We start from the raw sequence: 20,769 nt of genomic DNA, 5'->3' as shown, positions 1-20,769 counted from the left end.
CCCTGGCAAGGGGCGGTGCAACTCCTCCCCAACAATGACACCTGAGAATCTGCTCAGCAGTCCTCTCTCACAGAAGACCAGCTGGAACATCAAGTGAATACCAAGTTTCCGAGAGCACACAGAACTGCAAAACTCCAGCACTAGGGGAAAATAGTATATACAATTTGAGGTTTCTTCTCCTGATTCTTTTATCTTTCTGTTTAAAATTTTCCTTTTCAACTAGTTTCTTATTTTACCAACTCTGTTTTTAAGTCTTTTTTTAACTTTCATTTTTACATTTACATTTTATAGATATATTCTTCATTTTGGTTTCCTTTCACTGTATTCAATTTTATTTGTGTGTGTATGTGTGTGTGTGTGTGTGTGTGTGTGTGTGTGTATATAAAGGTACAATTTTGGAATTTAGTGTTTTCTAACAAACAGACTAAAATACACCCAGGACCAAGCAGATCACCGTTTTGTCCACCTGGGAGATTATATTCTCACTTTCCCCCCTTTTATTTCCTTTCTCTTTTCGTTTTTGGTTTCTGACCTCTTTGAATTTCTCTAGCGTGTATTTCACTTGGGCCATGATTGATATCTTTGGTTTTGTTATCACATTCATCCATTCCTGTCTGGGAAAAAATGACTAGGAGGAGGAATTCACAACAAAGGAAAGAACGAGAGGTAATACTCTCTGCCACAGATCTAACTGATATGGATATAAATAAAATGTCAGAGGTGGAATTCAGGATAATGATTATAAAGTGACTAGCTGGGCTTGAAAAAAGCGTAAAAGACACCAGAGAATCTCTTAATGCAGAAATAAAATCCAATATAATGAACAGCTGTATGCCAGTAAATTAGACGATCTGGAAGAAATGGATGCATTCCTAGAGATGTGTAAAGTACCAAACCTGAAACAGGAAGAAATAGAACACCTGAACAGATCCATAACCATCGAGGAAATTGAAGCAGTAAGCAAAAATCTCCCAACAAACAAGAGCCCAGGGCTGAATGGCTTCTCAGGGAAATTATACCAAACTTTAAAGAAGAAGTAATACAGGGGCGCCTGGGTGGCACAGTCGTTAAGCGTCTGCCTTCAGCTCAGGGCGTGATCCCGGTGTTCCGGGATCGAGTCCCACATCGGGCTCTTCCACTGGGAGCCTGCTTCTTCCTCTCCCACTCCCCCTGCTGTGTTTCCTCTCTCGCTGGCTGTCTCTCTGTCACATAAATAAATAAAATCTTTAAAAAAAAAAAAGAAGTAATACCTATTTTTTGAAGCTGTTTCAAAAAAATAGAAACAGAAGGAAAACTTCCCAACTCTTTCTATGAGACCAGCATCGCCTTGATGCCAAAACCAGCCAAAGACCCCATCAAAAAAGACGGTTACAGACCAGTATCCCTGATGAACATGGATGCCAACATTCTCACCAAGATACTAGCCAGTAGGATCCAACAGTACATTAAAAGAATTCATCACCATGACCAAGTAGGATTTATTCCTGGGCTGAACAGGTGGCTCAGCATTTGCAAATCAAACAGCATGATACATCGCATTAATAAAAGAAAGGACAAGAATGATATGATCCTCTCATTAGATGCAGAAAAAACATTTGACGAAATACAGCATCCTTTCTTGATTAAAACTCTGCACAGTGTAGGGATAGAGGGAATGTACCTCAGTATCATAAAAGCCATCTACGAAAAGCCCATAGCAGATACCATCCTCAATGGGGAAAACCTCAGAGCTTTTCCCCTAAGGTCAGGAACACGGCAGGGATGTCCACTGTCACCACTGCTGTTCTACATAGTACCAGAAGTCCTAGTAACAAAAAGAAAAGGCATTCAAATTGGCAAAGAAGTCAGGCTCTCAGTCATCACAGGTGACATGGTATTCTGTGTGGAAAACCCAAAAGACTCCACTCCAAAACTGCTAGAACTCATAGGGGAATTCAGCAACATGGCAGGATACAAAATCAATGCACAGAAATCAGTTGTGTTTCTACACACTAACAATGAGAAAAAAGAGAAATTGAGGAGTCAGTCCCATTTACAATTGCACCCAAAACCATGATACCTAGGCATATTCCTAACCAAAGAGGTAAAGGATCCATAATCTAAAAACTACAGAACTCCTATGAAAGAAATTGAGGAGGACAGAAAGAAATGGAAAAACATTCCATGCTCATGGATTGGAAGAGTAAGTATTGTTAAAATGTTTATGCTTACCCAGCACAATCTACACATTCAGTGTAATCCCTACCAAACTACCATAGACATTTTTCACAGGGCTGAAACAAACAATCCTAAAATCTGTTTGGAATGAAAAAAGACCCCAAATCACCAGGGGAATGTTGAAAAAGTAAACCAAAGCTGGCAGCATTATGATGCTGGACTTCAAACTGTATTACAAAACTGTAATCATCAAGACAGTATGGTACTGGTGCAAAAACAGACATATAGATTAATGGAACATAATAGAGAACCCAGAAATGGGCCCTCAACTCTTTGATCAACTGATTTTCGACAAAGCAGGAAAAAAGATCCAATGGAAAAGGACAATCTCTTTAATAAATGGTGCTTGGAAAATTGGACAGCCACATGTGGAAGAATGAAATTGGGCCATTCTGTTACACCATACACAAAGATAAACCCAAAATGGATGAAAGACCTCAGTGTGAGACAGAAATCCATCAGAACCCTAGAGAACACAGGCATCAATCTCTTCGACCTCAGCTGCAGCAACTTCTTGCTAGACACGCCTCCAAAGGCAAGGGAAACAAAAGCAAAAATGAACTTTTGGGACTTCATCAAGGTAAAAAAGTTTTGCACAGCAAAGGAAAGTCGACAAAACCAAAACTGACAGAATGGGAGAAGATATTTGCAAATGACATATCAGAGAAAGGGCTAGTATACAAGATATATAAAGAACTTATCAAACTGAACACCCAAAGAACAAATAATCCAGTCAAGAAATGGGCAGAAGACATAAACAGACATTGCTCCAAAGAAGACATCAAATGGTCAACAGACACATGAAAAAATGTTCCACATCACTCGGCATCAGAGAAATACAAATCAACAGATATGAGATACCACCTTACACCAGTCAGAATGGTTAAAATTAACAAGTCAGGAAATGACAGATGTTGGTGAGGATGTGGAGAAAGGGGAACCCTCTTAATACCAGTGGTATAAGTGCAAGCTGCCGTAGCCCCCCTGCGGAAGCTACCCTACAGCCCAGCAATTGCACTACTGGATATTTACCCAAAGGTACAAATGTAGTGATCTGAAGGGGCAAATGCACCCCAGTGTTCATAGCAGTGTCCACAATTGCCAAACTGTCAAAAGAGCTGAGAAGTCCGTCGACAGATGAGTTTATAAAGAAGAGGTAGTGTATGTATACAGTGGAATATTACTCAGCCATCAGAAAGGATGAATATTTACCATTTATATCGACGTAGATGGAACTGGAGGGTATTATGCTGAGGGAAGTAAGTCAGTCAGAAAAAGACCGTTATATGGTTTCACTCACATGTGGAATATAAGAAATAGAGCAGAGGTTCATAGGGGATAGGAGGGAAAACTGAATGGCAAGGCATCAGAGATGGAGACAAACCATGAGAGACTCTTAACTCTAGTAAACAAACTGTTGGTTGCTGGAGGGGAGGTGGGTGGGGGATGGGTTATTAGGTGATGGGCATTAAGGAGGGCACATGATATGATGAGCACTGAGTGTTATACACAACTGATGAATTATTGAACTCTACCTAGAAAACTAGTGATGTACTATATGTTGGCTAATTGAATTTAAATGAAAAAAATGAGGTACATTTGACATGTAACATTATATTAGTTTCAAGTATACAGCATAATGTTTTGATAGCATTTCACTATTTTTAAGTGTTGCATTCATTGGCATTATTTACTCACAGAATTGTACAGCCATCACATCATCACATCGTCCATCGCTATAATTTTATTATCCCAGTTTGAAACTCTGTATATAGCTATATTATTTTTCATAATAAGTTGTGATAAAGTATTAATGTAAATACACACCAGGGAAGCAGTCTGTTCTTGTGGACTGTGCCGTTTACTTATTTCTGTTATAGAAATATTCTTGTATTTTACGGTTCAAAATAATAAGTTTACAAGGACTGTTGTAAAGAGTTGATATGATAAGCCTTTAAAGAGGTAATAGTTTTCTGAATAGTTGGTATTATTAAAAATAACTTAATATGAAATTAAATATAAAAGTTTGCATTGGAAATTAACTATTAATAAATTATTTGAAGTAGTTTTAGGAGTTTGAAGTGATGTTCATGTGGCATAAATTTATTCAGTGTTACTTCAATATGCTTAATTATTTTTTTCAGGTCTCTACAGCAGAACAATGTCGTTCTTCCCCCAAGAGTATGATTTCTTGCAATAAGAAATCCCTGTATCTTCCACAAGAAATGTCAGCTGTCTATATAGAATTCACAGAATATTACTATCCAGATGGAAAGGATTTTCCAAGTAAGAGAGTTTCCTGCTCTTTTATTACTTGTCCATTACTTGGGAAGTTGTTTTTTTGTCTTCCTAAGTTTTTGAGCTTTATAAATGTGAAAAAAGAAAAGTCCATTGCTCTTTCCTTGTCATTGTACTTAGTATATAACTATAGTATAGCTTTTTTAAAGATTTTATTTATTTGAGAGAGAGAGTGAGCCAAAGAGTGAAAGAAAAGAGAACACAAGCAGGGGGAGCAGCAGAGGGAGAAGCAGACTCCCTGCTGAGCAGGGAGCCCAACACAGGGCTTGATCCCAGGACCCCGGGATCATGACCTGAGCGGAAGGCAGAGGCTTAACAGACTGAGCCACCCATGCGCCTGTATAGTATAGCATTTTTTACATACTCTGACTATTCATATTTTTTTCTCACTCGCTTGTAGCGTCCTTTTTTTAAAAAAATCTTTTTAAAAAATATTTATTTGAGAGAGTGAGAGACAGAGAGAGGGATCGCATGAAGAGTGGGGAGGGGCAGAGGAAGAGGAGAAGCAGACTCTGCTGAGCGGGGAGCCTGATGTGTGACTCCATCCCAGGACCCTGGGATCATGACCTGAGCTGAAGGCAGATGCTTAACCAACTTAGCCACCCAGGCGCCCCAGGTTGTAGCATCCTTAATGCTGGGAATCATGTAGTAGTCATGCTTCAATTTATCCCTGAGGTTTGACTCATTTCTTTACTTAGTAGCTGTTTGTTAAATGAAAGAATTGATGAAAGTTAGGTTATTTGTAGAATAAGGTCATTTTTTCCCCTTTAGTAAAAGCCTATTTATATTTCAGTTATATAAAACTATATTTCATTGAAAAATTAATGGAGTTATTCTTTTAGCTATAGAGAAATTTTTGCTGTTTTTTTTTTTTTATGCACAAATGTATACTTTGGACAACCTTTGGCCCTTATCTTTAGTTAGAAACATTGAGTTACATGAATTTTTATTTGTAAGCTATTTTGGGGTCCTAAAGTTAAAATAATTATACATTTGTGTTCTTTGAATGGTTTATTTCTATACTATTGTCTCAGTTCATGCAGGAGTTCTGCAAAGTAAAATTTGCCTTTGTTTATGTGGTACCTTTTTGTTTAACTGTTTAACCATTTAATCCTTGTTTGTTCCAAAGTTTTTGGATCTAATTCTCACCATCTTCATGCTTTTCAGCAGTCTTTTGTGTATTAAGACATTTGCTGAACAAATTAAGACATTTGTTCAGCACCTTAGTAAGATGGCACAGCGGAAACTCAAGCATGGGTCATCTAAATCAAAATTAATTGTGTGTCTTCCCCCCAGTCCCCAGCTATATCACACTGCCTTCCTAGGATATTCACCACCATTTGTCTATAATTGGAGAACCCCATTGTTTCCAGCCCTCCTCACCCCTCACAAATAATTGTTTTCTCTAAGTAACGCATTACTGAACTAGTAATTCTTCAGAGTTAAGACTAGTTTCCGGGATTTCTGATTTTCTAATCTAGGTTTATTTATTTCTATCAGTTTTATTAACATGTGCCAAAGAAATATAATCTCATTTTATAATATATATATTTTTTCTGATAAAAATATAAAATTCCTTCTCAGCAATTTAAACCCTAGCCCCATAGATACTTAGGAGTGGAATTGCTAGGTTATGTTTAACTGTGTCTAACTGTTCATTATCAAAAACAATAAAGAGAGTACATTGAATCCGCACGTACAAAGATCCATTTTCAGTCCTTACATTTCATCTCTTTGTTAAGCAATCCAAATTTTAAAATATATCACTTTTTAAATATTGTAAATGTAATATATGTTATTTTTTTTAAATGCCAAAAATAAAATATTGCTCAGAAGCCTACAATTTAGAGATGACTTCTGCTATAACATAAGTATATAAATTTGCTAGGGCTGTCATAACAAAGTACCACAGGCTAGGTGATTGAAACAAAAGAAACATATTTCCTCATAATTCTTGAGGGTAGAAGTTCTAGATCAAGTGTCAGCAGGGTCGTTTCTTCAAAGACCTCTCCTTGGCTTGTAGATTTCTATCTTTTCACATGGTCTTTCCCGTGTGTGTGTTTCCTAATGATCCCATCATATTGGACTAGGGCCCACCCATATGAACTCATTTTTACTGTGATTGCCTCTTTAAAAGTTCTGTCTCCAAATACAGTCACACTCTGAGATGCCCTGAGTTAGAACTTTATTAGCACATCAATTTTGAGGGGACACGGTTCAGATCCTAACCATAAGTCTAGTGTTTCCTGTCCTGTTTTTAATATGTTTCTATTATATATTTTAATACATCCTGTCGTTTCCCCTTGATGATATGAGCATATATCCAGGTTTCTACAGGTTTATTTTAAACATCTTTAATAACTATAATAATCTATTTCCTCTCTGAGATACTGTGTAGATTTTTCTACTGCTTAGTATACCAGGTCTCTTTCTCTATCCCAGATTTGCAGAGCCCAGGTTCTTCTTTTCTTCTGTACTGTAGCCTTGGGGACTGCATTTGCTTTCTAGTCCTCTCTGTAGGTGTCATCATCACTCAGTGTATACTTAGAGGCCTTCTTCCTTCCTTCTAGAGTGCGATGTGATCTCCTCAACATCCCGCTGCCTTTCTATTTTCAAATACCAAGTAATTGGCTGTCTCTGTGGGACTTGAATTACAATTTTTCTACCTCTGTGTCTGTCTTGAATAAAAACCTACAGATTTTTTACTACTTTGTGCTTAATACCATACACAAAATGTAGTTGGTGTTCAGTGAATCTTTGTTGAAGGAAAATGAATGAAGGAATGAATGAACAAACAGTGAATGAATGCCAAAAATGTTCTATTCAGGACATTATTATAATGCTCTTTACTGATATCCTGTACCTTGGGTTTATTTTCCTAAATTACTATTATCAAAAAGTTCTAGGTATGCATGCTATTTGCTTTTACTAGAAGTAAATAGGTCTGAATGTTTGGAATAAAAGATTTTTTATAAATAAAAAATGCTCTGTAATATAAATAAAAAATGACCTGAAAATAATAATGGCTTTCATGGTATAAACAAAAGGATTTCAGGAAGTGATGTATACTATAATTGTGAATATTTGTTTAATACAAATTAGCACTAAGAGATTTATCCAACCCCTGAGCATTCTAATATTTGGGAGGAGCTATAAAAAAGAGTATGTTCCTTTTATTATTTACTTGAGTTTTTATTTTGCACCAAGCACTATTTCTAGGGTTAGGATTAAGTGGAGAGTAAAGTGCATGGCCTCTCAAGGAGATCTGCCTTATTTACTACTTTCATAAGATATTAGTCATTAGACTTGGTTCCCTTATTTTAGAGGATTTGGATTGCATGCATGTATTAAAAGTCCTTATAGAACTACCTGATTAAGGGCCACAGCTTTGATGTGATACTTCATCAAGAAGGTAAGGTTTTTTGAAGTTTGCTTCTTGGTGACTATAACATTAGGAAAAGAGATCTAAATAGTACTTCCTATTCATACAGATAGTTTTAGATTAAGTAATATATTTTCAGTTAGTGAAGCATGGAAAAATCTTGTTTTGTCTATCTAAAAGTGTTTGCAGTCATCCACATGTCACTTTAATTTTGTAAATAAAATTTCAAAACCTTATTATCTTAAAAAGAAAAAAGTTGTTAAAAATGTTTTCTCTTGGGGAAGTTATAGACTATCTGTTCATTAAAAATTAAAAAAAAAATTTTTTTTTCTCTACAGTTCCATCTGCCAACCTTTATAGCCAACTGAATGCACTACAGTTTACTGTGGATGAAAGAAGTATTCTGTGGTTAAATCAATTTCTGTTGGATTTAAAACAGAGTCTTAATCAATTTATGGCTGTATACAAGTTGAACGACAATTCAAAATCTGATGAGCATGTTGATATTCGAGTTGATGGCTTAATGTTAAAGGTACCATATAAACAAGTGGCTGTAACAACAAAACCATTTTTCTTTTCTTTTTTTCTTAAATATTTACTTACTGAGATAGAGAGAGGTGGGGACAGGGGCAGAGGGAGAGTCTCAAGCCATCTCTTTGCTGGGTGCAGAGCCCAATGTGGGGCTTGATCTCACGACCCTGAGGTCAGGATCTGAGCTGAAAACAAGAGTTGGATGCTTAACTCACTGTGCCACCCAGGCACCCACCAAAACTCTTTTTAGAGAAGTTAACGGCATTAGAATTTCCACGATTTAAGATGGGTACTCAAATATAAATCAACTTTATTGTAATCTTAATTTTGATTTAGAAAATTCAGCTTTAGATTTAAAAAGCTTTAAGAGACTGTTTCCTCCCCTTCTTTCTCTACCTTCCTTTTATTTTATTTTGTCATGCTCATCCATTTGGAGGTAAGTAGAAATAAAATTTAAATCAGTCCTTTTTTTTCCTTCTTCTTACCAGACTGGGTAAAGTTTTTCTTTCAAAAGTGGTAATTAATACAAAGAAGCTATTAAGTTAGATCTGGGTTTTATTTGTCCACAGTTATTCTGTTACTCATATCCAAAGATAATAGAAAGTTGCTTTGTATTACAGCCAAGTAGTTGATAATCTGAATCCCATGGATATTTAAACTCTAAAGGAGGGAAGTTTTTAAAAACAAAAAAAGCAAAAACAAACCCAGCTACTATAGTGTAGTACATAGAATAAGACTTGGACATGGATGAAAAATTTCAGTTTCTAGGTGTGTTGCTGGTACTCTGAATTTCTATACCTTTAATTTCTTCTCTGTAAAATGAGGTTATGAATAAAACTCATACATTGCAGAAATGTTTTAAAGATCTTCTCAAAGATCTTACTATATTCAATATAAAAAGACACTTTTTTTTAAAAAAAGACACATTTTATAACATTTACAGTTATACTTTAAGACAGTTATGTAATGATCTTTACACTTTCTCAAAATGCGTAGTTTAAAAACCAGTCGTTTTGAACTCTTTGGTGTGAATGTTTTGAGGACTAAGGTTAATTATTTCTGAAAAATTATTTTAGTAAATAGTTTGACCTATACTCTTAACTTTATTTTCTTAATAGTTTTATCCCAGAAAAGTCATCCTAATGACATCTATCCAGTCATTCCATTTACCCATCCAGTCATCCTCCAAATCTCTTGGATTTAAAATATCCTAAGAAAAAGTCCCTTTTCCCAAACTTAGCACTTATATACTTCGAGTATAGTAAGCTTTTAGTAATACTGATTTAATTTAGTTTCATTTTGTTGTTGTTTGTTTTGTTTTGTGTTATGTTATATGCAAATATTCATATATGTTATGTTCACTATTCATTATTTATGGTTTAAAAAAATTTATTTTTCTTGGTGGTTAATTAGTTAAGTCCTTTTTACTTGGTTTAGTAAAAATACTTGGGGGGAGAGAGTTAGTATTTTATGTCTGGATAGAAAAGTAATGTTTTTGGGGGAAACACCAAAAAGAATTCCTGAGTTAAATTATGTTTCTGATTATTTTATCTTCAGGATGTATATGGATTTGTAAGTTAGATTAATGTTTCTTCTCTTGTAGTTTGTCATTCCTTCTGAAATGAAATCTGAATGTCATCAAGATCAACCACATGCAGTTTCTATTCAGAGTTCTGAAATGATTGCCACAAATACAAGGCATTGTCCAAACTGTCGACATTCTGATCTAGAAGCTTTGTTTCAAGACTTTAAAGATTGTGATTTTTTCAGTAAAGCATATACCAGCTTCCCCAAATCTGGTGATAATTTTAATCTTTTGCATCCAATCTTCCAGAGGCATGCTCATGAACAAGATACTAAAATGCATGAAGTTTATAAAGGAAATATTACTCCCAAGTTGAATAAACACACTCTTAAAACTTCTGCTGCCACAGATGTTTGGGCTGTGTATTTTTCTCAATTTTGGGTAGATTATGAAGGGACAAAGAGTGGAAAAGGGCGACCAATAAATTTTGTAGACTCTTTCCCTCTTTCCATCTGGATTTGCCAACCAACAAGGTATGCAGTGTCACAAAAAGAGCTACACTCTTGTAATCAAGTATCTCTGAATACATCACAAAGTGAATCTAGTGATCTGACTGGCCGACTGAAGCGAAAGAAGCTCTTGAAAGAGTATTACAGTACAGAGTCCGAGCCCTTGACCAATGGCAGTCAGAAACCTTCAGATACATTTTTAAGATTTTCCTCTTCATCGTCAGATGCAGATGTTCATGTCCTGGTTCACATTCATAAACATGTCAGTATGCAGATCAATCACTACCAGTATCTGCTTTTGCTTTTCCTCCATGAGTCACTTATTCTGCTTTTGGAGAACTTAAGGAAAGATGTAGAAGCTGTGACTGGCACTCCTGCTAGTCAGGCATCCATTTGTATTGGAATTTTACTTAAAAGTGCAGAAGTGGCTCTTTTGCTACATCCAGTGGATCAAGGAAATACTCTTAAGTCTCCTGTTGCTGAAAGTGTGAGCCCAACAGTTCCTGATTATTTGCCTACAGAAAATGGAGAATTTTTGTCTTCCAAAAGGAAACAAGTTAGTAGTAGTATAAATCAAATTAGAAGTGTAACTATTAATCACATGTCAGACAACAGGTCTATGAGTGTTGATCTAAGCCATGTGCCTTCGAAGGATCCTTTGCTTTTTAAATCAGCTAGTGATACAAATCTGCAAAAAGGTATTTCTTTTCTGGATTGTTTATCAGATAAAAATTTAGGGAAAATAAGTGAAGATGAAAGCAGTGGAATTGTCTGCAAAAGTGGATCAGGAGAAATTGGATCAGAAACAAGTGACAAAAAGGATTCATCTTATACAGATTCAAATAGTGTCTTAAACCACAGAGAAGATTCAGATTTGCTGTCCTTTGATAATGCTGGTAATCAAAATATACTTTCAAATAGTTTTAGTAGTGGAGGACATGAAACCATTGAATCTGTCTTTAAAGCCGAAGATTTGCTTGCAGAAACAGTGTCACTCTCTGAGAACCTAGAAATCAATCAAGAAGAAGCACTGACAGTTAGGACACTTACATCTCAATCATCTTTAAGGTAACAACATATGATTGGAATTTGGGGGGTTTTTGGTTTTCTGCGTGTATGTGTGTGGTGAGGGGCATATTTTGTTTTTGGACAGAAAACCTCATGACAAAATAAGGCATTGCTAGAGTTAATACATAGAAAAATAGGTTTTATGTGATGTTTTTCTAATAATTTTTTAACAGCGGTAAGCCTAAGGAACGCATCCCACCCAACCTGGCTCCAGTCTGTGTTTCTTATAAGAACATGAAGAGAAGCTCCTCACAAACCTCATTGGATACCATTTCACTTGACAGTATGATATTGGAAGAACAGTTGTTAGAAAGTGATGGAAGTGATACTCATATATTTTTGGAAAAAGGTAAAGCAATACAAGTTTAAGAATTCATATTAAGTATACAAATCTTAGAAGCGATGTTTGAGTATTTTTAATTCTATTCAGTAATAAATTATAGCCGAAATACATACATATATAATACATATATATAATACATACATATATAATACAGAGAGCATTGTACGTAACTTTCTAATGATTGTCCTGTTGCTTCTTTTTTATGGCCACGTCCAGCAATTATTTGTATATGGTCATTCAGAACGTAAACCAAACCACGTGAATGCTATTAGCCTCTTGTCTTGGAGACACCTTTATGTGAAATTTTGGTTAGGTGGGCTTAATTTGCTTGATGAATTCTCAATTATGTTGGTCCTATGACTGGAATTTTTCCAAACTGGATCTGCTTATCTCCATAACCAGGATTCTGTCATGTACACAATTATGAATGATGGAACTACATGATTCCCCCATTTTACTCAGAGGCAACTAATGCCACAGTAAAGACTTTTAGGAATGACTTGGGAAGTATTAAATGCATTCCCATCACTAAGACATTGGGGACTTTGTGAACAGGAATGAAAGCATGGGCCATAGCTAGAGATTAATTGCCAGACACTGAAGTAGAAGAGACCAGAGGTAAATGCATATTACTTTGTGAATGCAAGATAATAAGCCCATTATTGATGATGTTGAAAACAGGTTAGGGTAAGGAAGTGCTCATAGCTTCAGAAACTGAAGTAATAGGGGCAGTTTTGGAACTCAGCTAGATGGACCCAAGAGCCTAAGCTTTTAACCAACCAGTATGTTATACTAGATCCCCACACTTGGGAAATGATTACCACATGTGTAGAAGAGGTACCAATATGGGTCATAGAACTCTATTCTGGATTCACAGATAGCTCTGTTGCCTAGTTCCTCAGCCCCCTTAGTGGTTTAAAATCCTGCCTTTGTAGATTTCTGCTTTATGATCAAAATATACTTCAAAAACAGTGTTCCTATAGAAAATATCCCTAATTGTTCTCAAAAAGCATCAGTGATTTCCTTATTATTATTTCTAAAAATTAAATAGTAAAAGTGACTACCACTCAATGTAGAAAACTTGGAAAATATATACAGACAACTACAATTTGGAAAATAAAATAACCCAAAGGTCCCACAATTAAAGATACCATCATTTATTCTATGACTTTGTGTATGTATCATATATGTATGTATTTAGTGTCATACTGTATATATATGTGGTTTTTTAACCTGCGTTTTATCACTTGTAATCATTTCCTAAACTATTTAAACTCCTTTGAAAATGTTTTTAAAGTCTATATTAAATTGACATGAAAATGTACCATGACTTTTTTTTTAAAGATTGTATTTATTTATTTACTGAGAGAGAGCAAAAGGAAGGGGCAAAAGGAGAGGGAGAGAGAGAAAGACAGAATCCCAAGCATGCTCCACCCCTGGCATGCAGCCCACTGTGGGGCTCCAGGCAGGCTCGATCCCATGAGTCTGAGGTCATGACCCCAGCCAAAATCAAGAATCAGGCATCTAACCAACTGAGCCACCCAGGCACCCCTGTACCATGACCTTTTAATAATTTCCCTGATAGTGAATGTTTAGATTGTTTTTAGTTTTCTGTGGTTATAAAAATGCTATAATTAATACCATTGTTCATAAATTTTTGCATTTCTAATTGCTGTCTTTGAATAGATCCAGCAGTAGACTGTTTTTTGGGTCTTGAAAATATATGGGGATTGATTCTGTGTGTAACATTTATTACTTAGAGAGCGAAAGAGCAGGGAAGGAGAGGGAGAGAAAGAGAATCCTGAGCAGATTCAGCGCTGAGCACGGAGCCAGTCACGGGGCTTAATTCCACCACCCTGACTGAGATCACGACCTAAGCTGAAACTGAGTACTTAACCAACTGAGACACCCAGGTGCCCCTGTGTGTAATAGTTAAACGATATTAACTATAAATTCCTAGTTCTCCTGAACCATAATGATTTTCTTTATGTCAGAGGAATAGATTTGCATTAGGAAAAGACTCTTGTTTTTTGTATTCTTTTGTTTTATTTTTACAAGAAATATATGAATACTTTCTCATTATAAAGAAATCAGGTATTATGGAAATATCTGGAATAAAAATTGAAAGTGTCACTTTAATACCACCCTTACTATTCCCCACTCTAGAAATAACTGCCATCAACTTTTTGTATATATATATTTCCAGACATTTTCCTTGTGTTTTTATATACATATATGTATGTTTATATATGTACACACCACACATATGTGTACAGATATACAGTACATATGTGTATACGTGTTTTATTTTCATGAACAAACATGTAGTTGAACTGCCATCCCACCACAGGCTCCTAACTCTTCCCATTTCTGTTCTTGTCAATTTCCAATTCATTCTTCGTTCCATAGGCACAATACTCTTAAGAATGTAATTATCATGGCGCCTGGCTGACTTAGTCCGTAGACCATGTGACTGTGGATCTCAGGGTTGTGAGTTCAAGCCCCATGTTGGGTGTAGAGCTTACTTCAAACAAACAAAAATGTAAATACTATTACATTGATCCCCATTTTAATCCTGATAACTTCACTGCTATAAGACTATTAAGTTTAAAAACCATAACATTACTGACAATGCTCTGTGTGACATGGCCCCAGCTTAACTGGTTCTGCTGTTTACCCGTGTGTTTGCTATACTTCAGGTATACTATAGTACATATTACTCCTCTAAATTCACTCTTCACAGTTTCTTCACTGTGACAAACATTTTTCTACCTCAGTGTCTTTGTACCTGTGCCTAGAGTGCTCTTTTTCACTTTAGTCTATATATTGTTTCATCAGGGAAGCCTTCTGAACCTCTAGAGCCCCCTGTGAAATGGGAATTGTATTTATATGTATCTTCCCTGGCCCCTAAACCATTGTTTTCTTTCATTCAGTAGATGATTTATTGAGCACCAACTGTGTTTCCAGGCACTGGGTTAGAAGCTAAATGTATAGTCGTAAATGCAGTCGACCCTTGAACAACATGGGCTTGAATTGTACAGGTCCACTTATGTGTGGATTTTTTTTTTTCGATAAATTCAGTACAGTACTGTAAATGTATTTTCCTTGTGATATTTTTTAATAACGTTTTCTTTCCTCTAGCTTTTTTTGTTGTAAGAATTCAGTATATAATACATAGAGCATGCAAAAGATGGTAATTGACTGTTTATGTTATCATTAAGACTTCAGTCAATAGTAGACTGTTAGTAACTAAGTTTTTGGGGAGTCAGATGTTATATGTGGATTTTTGACTGCATGGGAGGCCAGCACCCCTGGCCTTCACACTGTTCAAGGGTTAACTGTATAATAATTTAAAAACTGAGGCTGTGGCATGCCTTGGGCTTTTCTAATCCACTTTTTCTAGTAATTCATTTTTATGATTTTTTTTTAAAGTATTGGTCTGTGAGGGCACAGAATTTTTTTAAAATTGTCTTTGACCACAGAGTTTGAGAAATAATGAAATACAGCACACTGAGAAATTAAGGCAGGTAGGTAAGAATGGAGGATGATCACATTGGTAGTAGCGGCATTAATGTCGTGTAGATGATGATTAAAAGTTACTGTAGGCTACTGAAAGGGGAAATGAAGTGGTTACACTGGGACTATTCACAGTAGGATAGCATAGAGGGAGGCAAAAGCTGGCTGACCAGGAGCCTGCTGCCCTAGCACTGGACCGGCAATGAGGAAGCTGTGGTCAGCGTTGTAGATTTCTTTTCATACTCAGTTTAGGGCTTTAGTCTCTCTAACATTTTATTTTGGACGTTATTTCTTAATATTTGCTAGCTAATCTCAGTGTAATTTTTCTTTGCTTATTGTCTTTTAAATAAGCCTTTGCTTGAGAAAGAGTGAAGGGATGTCCCGTATTGGTTAGATAAATGTAACATTGTTGGATCACGTGTAAAACTGATTTTAATTTGTTAGTTTATTTCTTTATTACTTCAGGTATTAAAAAGAATGTGACTACAAATTACCCGAGCCTTGCAGAGAGTGCAAATGCCAGTGCAAATCTACAGAATTTTGGTGAAACCTCTCCAGATGCCATCAGTACAAATTCAGAGGGTGCTCAAGAAAATCAAGACCTGGTAATCATTTCAGAGAGATTCTGTGAAGAGAAATGCCAGCCACAAGGCTGTTTTACCTTTATTTCATATTTAATATGGGCACATTTTATGACATTAATATATAAAGTGAATTGCGATAGTAGTGAGTGATTCATTTTGCTCTTTCTGCTCTTGAAACTTCTTCCTTCGCTCTTATTGAATTGTTTTTCTCTGAATTTCACTTCTCTAAATCTGTTTTTCTTGCACTGAGGAGGGGAGGTTCTGTCTTTTTCTATCTTTTATTTTTTGACCTTTATTGTAGTTCCATTTAAATACATTTTGAAAACAAGTTTGATGGTTGATGGTAGTCAGTCCTTATGAGGAACTTGCTACAAAAGAAGTATGTTACTGGTTTAACCCCTTCCCACCCAGTCAAATATTCTTACAGATGACTTAGAATATATGTTCAGCCTTCAGTGAAAATAATTTCACATGGAAATGTCATATAATTTATCTTTGTGACCGAAAAAAATTCTCTCTTGACTGAATAAGAAGAAAGGAAGCAGAAGTTTGTCACTGTAACGTATAACCATGTTTTGTTGGTCAAAAGTATATTTTTGGTTATATTAGGTCACAGTTTTGTTTTTAGAAGTTATAGTAGTTTCCTGTGTCATTTCTTAAATTTTGTTTTGAATTATTTGTTATGCTAATATTATTTATGCAATCATTATTAGATGTCAGTTGTGGTGTTTAAAATTACTGGTGTTAATGGGGAAATTGACATCCGAGGGGAAGATATGGAAATCTGTCTTCAAGTGGACCAAGTGACACCAGATCAGTTAGGCAATATCAGTCTTCGGCATTACCTTTGTAATCGTCCAGTAGGTAAGACTTTAATATGATTTAAACTTTTTTTGTTTTTATACATATGTTTCCATAGCAGTTCTGTCTTTGGTATAAATGAATTCAAGGAAAATTACATTAATTTATAATAATGTAAGAGATTCCTTTTAGATTACCGTATTTTCATAAAGTATTTTGGTTGTTAGAAATATGATGTGTTGAAGATGTATTCTCTAATTTCTTTTTGTTTTGTTTGTTAAGTGCCATCTTTTTTAGTCTTCTCATTGTTTGATATAACAGGTTTAACTGAGCTCTTTTTTATATGTAAAGAATGATAAAGTAATCCTAGAATGTCAGCTTAGTTCTCTGCTGGAATAAATGTCTATTTTTATATTCCATTATCTTGCTTATAAGCAAACATTTTCTGAGTCCAGTATGATACTTGGTGTTTGGAAAAATCATGTGTCATGTTCTTTTGGTCCTTCATTCTAAGATCAGCACATTCACTTGGACATAGAGGGATATGAACAACAAAACATGCAGTGTATGATGAGCAAACCACATAAAACCACCCCTTTTTCAAAGTTTATATGCAGTTATCACTCATGGTTTTCAGTCATTCAAAGAAATAGATTTTTAAGAATAGTTCTAAGCATTTAAAATGACAATGTTCAATTTTTTAAGTCTTTAAAAAGTCACTGAGCTGTAATATTTTTCTTTGCTATATATACAGAATGCTAAATCTGATACATAACATGTTGAAATACATAGTCCTGCATGATATCAAATAAGTTTGCTATCACCTCACATCCTGGGAATTGCAGGTAAATGTGCCATTTGTCTTTAAACCAGCATCATAGAAAAAAATTGTCTCCTGGCTTTTTTCTATGTATAGGCCTTGCAGTTTACAATGTATCTGTTAAAAAATTACAAGACTATTCTATTAGAAGTATAAATCCCAAAAGCATGCGAAATAGAGGAAGCTAAATATATAATTGGAAAGGTTTCGTAGTGGACAAAAGAAATTTCAAAACCTAGACCCTGTTCTATACCCAATCCAAGCACTTTTCAAATTGTACACTCTTAAGATTATTTCCAGTTGCTCAGTTGTTTTTACTTATTTTTGTGGGTCACTTAGTACCATGTCCTGTTACTTTGTTTCATGTTTTCCTTACTGAGGAAATCATTTCAAAATGCCTAGTATGTATGGGTTGTATAGTCAGTGCTAATGCCTTATTTTTCTCAACTGTCTCAGTTGTTTGTTTAAAGATAAACAAAAAATAAGAGGAAGAAAACAAGGGAAAAGAAAGGAGCAAGGGGAAATGGGATAAAAGGAAAGGGAGAAAAAAATAGTTTGCCTTGAACATTTCAAACCATAAGCCATATGAACAGAGATTGATCTACAGTTTATATCTGCTGTCACTCTGACATGACCAATGAAAACTGCAGAGTTGTTTTTGCTTTTGTTTGTTCTTGTTTTCTGTAATGTGTGGATTTTGGACTCCTTTAGTAGGAAGACCTTTATATAATAGTTTCATGGCATAAAAGGTAGAAGAGAGGAATGAGTTTTGACTAATGAAGATTTTGTTTGATCTGTGCTCCAAATAAATACTCTTTTTGTTTGAAATTATTTCTGGCTCTCAGCTCCTTAGAGTGAGTAGGTATCTCTCTCTCTCTCTCTCTCTCTCTCTCTTTCTGTCTGTATAGTTATGTAGATAAATAGGTAAAAGGCAGAACAAAATCACATTTACCAAGTTGTTTCTAATTGCTCTTATTATTAAATAGACTAATTAACTCTTGTTTGTCTTGATATAGGAAAGAACACTAACCATTATCAATTTGTGGCTGTTTTACCTTTTATTTTTAAAAAAATCTGAGTTCCTAATTGTTTAAAATATTCTTTAGAATTTTATTTGAACTCTCCTTATATCTGTATTATTTATTTTGAATGTTAATCTGTAGCACTAACATTGATTAAACATCCTTCTGTACCTGAAATAAAGCTATAAAAACAACTCTCCATTATGAGTTGTGTATGGAGTTCTGTCCTTGGTGCATTAATATATTTATTTTCTTACATCCCCTTCCCTTCACAAACGTGTACATTTGACTTCTACAAGACAAGTATTCGCATCCATGCTGAGGGAAAATAAACATCTCCCCAGCATGAATTTAATTAGTAGGGTCTTAAGACAACTGAGACGATAAATTCGATACTTCAATAACTGAAACAGTTTCACTTTTCCAGAACATGTAGTTTGTTTTTAACTCATGGGGTTCTGTGGATTGTGAAATTGATCATATTTTTCTCTTTGCTGCTAAGAAGTTCATTTTTGGTTCACCTGTGTCACAGAAAAGTAAATAATGTGTTTAGAGTTATTAATCTTACTACCCATTTCTCTTCTATCCTTTTCCATTGCTTACTTATTTTTTATATAATTATGCCATGAACATGTTGCCTCCTATTCTTTTTGGAACTAGGTATTATAAAATAAAATAGTTACCATGAGGGTCAGTTCTCTTAAGTGATTGCATTGGGAACTTTTGTTTTTTTAAAATCAGATATTCTGTGGGTGCTTTATTTAAATTTTAAAATTTGTTTTTGAATTCAGTATTTATCTCTGTACACCACCTCAAATTCTTTTGTGGAACAAGGCCAAGGCATATTTATACAAGTATAAATATAAATATATATATTTGCATAAATTATATATATATATATATATCCTTTGCTATAATTCGGTTTTAAAATTGTCTTCTATAGAGGCATTTTAATGAGGTCTTGTCTATTTACTTTTCTAATTATTTAAGGACCTAATTTTAATGAAGGTGTAAAACTTGAGGCTTTTGTTACTTCTTGAGAAATGGCTTAAAAATGCCATGCTTTTTTCTTTATCACAGTTGTCAGTTATAGATGTATAGACAGGTACACACTCAGATGGATTGTATCTTAGATATGCATCATATCAGATTTATATCATGGTGTATGTTTGCATGGTACCAAAAAATAGAAAATGTAGACAACTCAACATTACTGCAGTGGAAGGTCATGTATAAAAATTGAAGTTAGGGTTATGTATGGTATATTGTATATATACTGTAAGTATCACTTAAGTGAAAGGTGACTATTAAAACTTTAAGATACTATTGCTTCAGCATTGTACAAATGACAATAATGTCTTAATGACAAATAATTGAGAGTGACACTTTTGAGTAGTGCTACAAGTTATAATTTTTGTGTGTTCTTTTTCCATAGGTTCAGATCATAAATCTATAATTCATTCCAAATCCTCTCCTGAGATTACTCTGAGATTTGAGAGTGGGCCTGGTGCTGTAATACACTCTTTACTTGCAGAAAAAAATGGATTTCTGCAATGCCATATAGAGAACTTTAGCACTGAGTTTTTTACATCTTCTCTTACTAATATTCAACATTTTTTGGAAGATGAAACTGTTGCAACAGTGATGCCAATGAAGATACAAGTTTCTAACACAAAAATTAATTTAAAAGTATGTTAAGTATTTTTATATGTTCTTCATGTTGTAAATGTTCACTTTGCTTACTTGGACTTTGATTCATGTCTAAGAATATGTCATCTCTATAATATACACTCTATTAACATATTGAAATGAATTTGTGGTCTTTGTGGGGGAATGATGAAGAGATCCTTCTTAGAAATTAGAAAACATAAAAACAGAATGGGCAGTATTATCACAATTATCAATTGATAATTGAAGCATATAAAAATAAATATCCAACTCATTAAAATTATTGACTGAAGTAACGTTTGTTAAGGAAATGATTAATTTTATCGTTTACTTTAATAACAATATGCTGATGTTATTTCTCCTTTTTGTAGGACGACAGTCCTCGTAGTAGTACAATATCCCTTGAACCAGCTCCTGTAACTGTTCACATTGACCATCTTGTGGTGGAGAGAAATGATGATGGCTCTTTTCATATCAGAGGTATA

At 34.8% G+C, this 20,769-nt stretch overlaps 1 protein-coding gene across 2 annotated transcripts in view; it reads left to right on the top strand.

Moving 5' to 3' along the window:
• The window catches only part of UHRF1BP1L (UHRF1 binding protein 1 like), a 106,442-nt gene that overhangs the window by 67,716 nt on the left and 17,957 nt on the right, over positions 1 to 20,769 (top strand). For both annotated transcript variants that reach the window (XM_034643424.1, XM_034643425.1), the window contains 8 exons: positions 4,362 to 4,503; positions 8,236 to 8,429; positions 10,032 to 11,530; positions 11,704 to 11,879; positions 15,855 to 15,994; positions 16,687 to 16,837; positions 20,052 to 20,305; positions 20,656 to 20,764. In XM_034643424.1, coding sequence (XP_034499315.1) covers positions 4,362 to 4,503; positions 8,236 to 8,429; positions 10,032 to 11,530; positions 11,704 to 11,879; positions 15,855 to 15,994; positions 16,687 to 16,837; positions 20,052 to 20,305; positions 20,656 to 20,764 — 2,665 coding nt within the window. The remainder of the gene's footprint in view (positions 1 to 4,361; positions 4,504 to 8,235; positions 8,430 to 10,031; positions 11,531 to 11,703; positions 11,880 to 15,854; positions 15,995 to 16,686; positions 16,838 to 20,051; positions 20,306 to 20,655; positions 20,765 to 20,769) is intronic.

Source organism: Ailuropoda melanoleuca, chromosome 15 (assembly GCF_002007445.2).
Source record: "Ailuropoda melanoleuca isolate Jingjing chromosome 15, ASM200744v2, whole genome shotgun sequence".
Classification (NCBI taxonomy): domain Eukaryota; kingdom Metazoa; phylum Chordata; class Mammalia; order Carnivora; family Ursidae; genus Ailuropoda; species Ailuropoda melanoleuca.
Note: the sequence above shows the minus strand (reverse complement) of the source record. Positions and strands in the feature narration are given on the sequence as shown.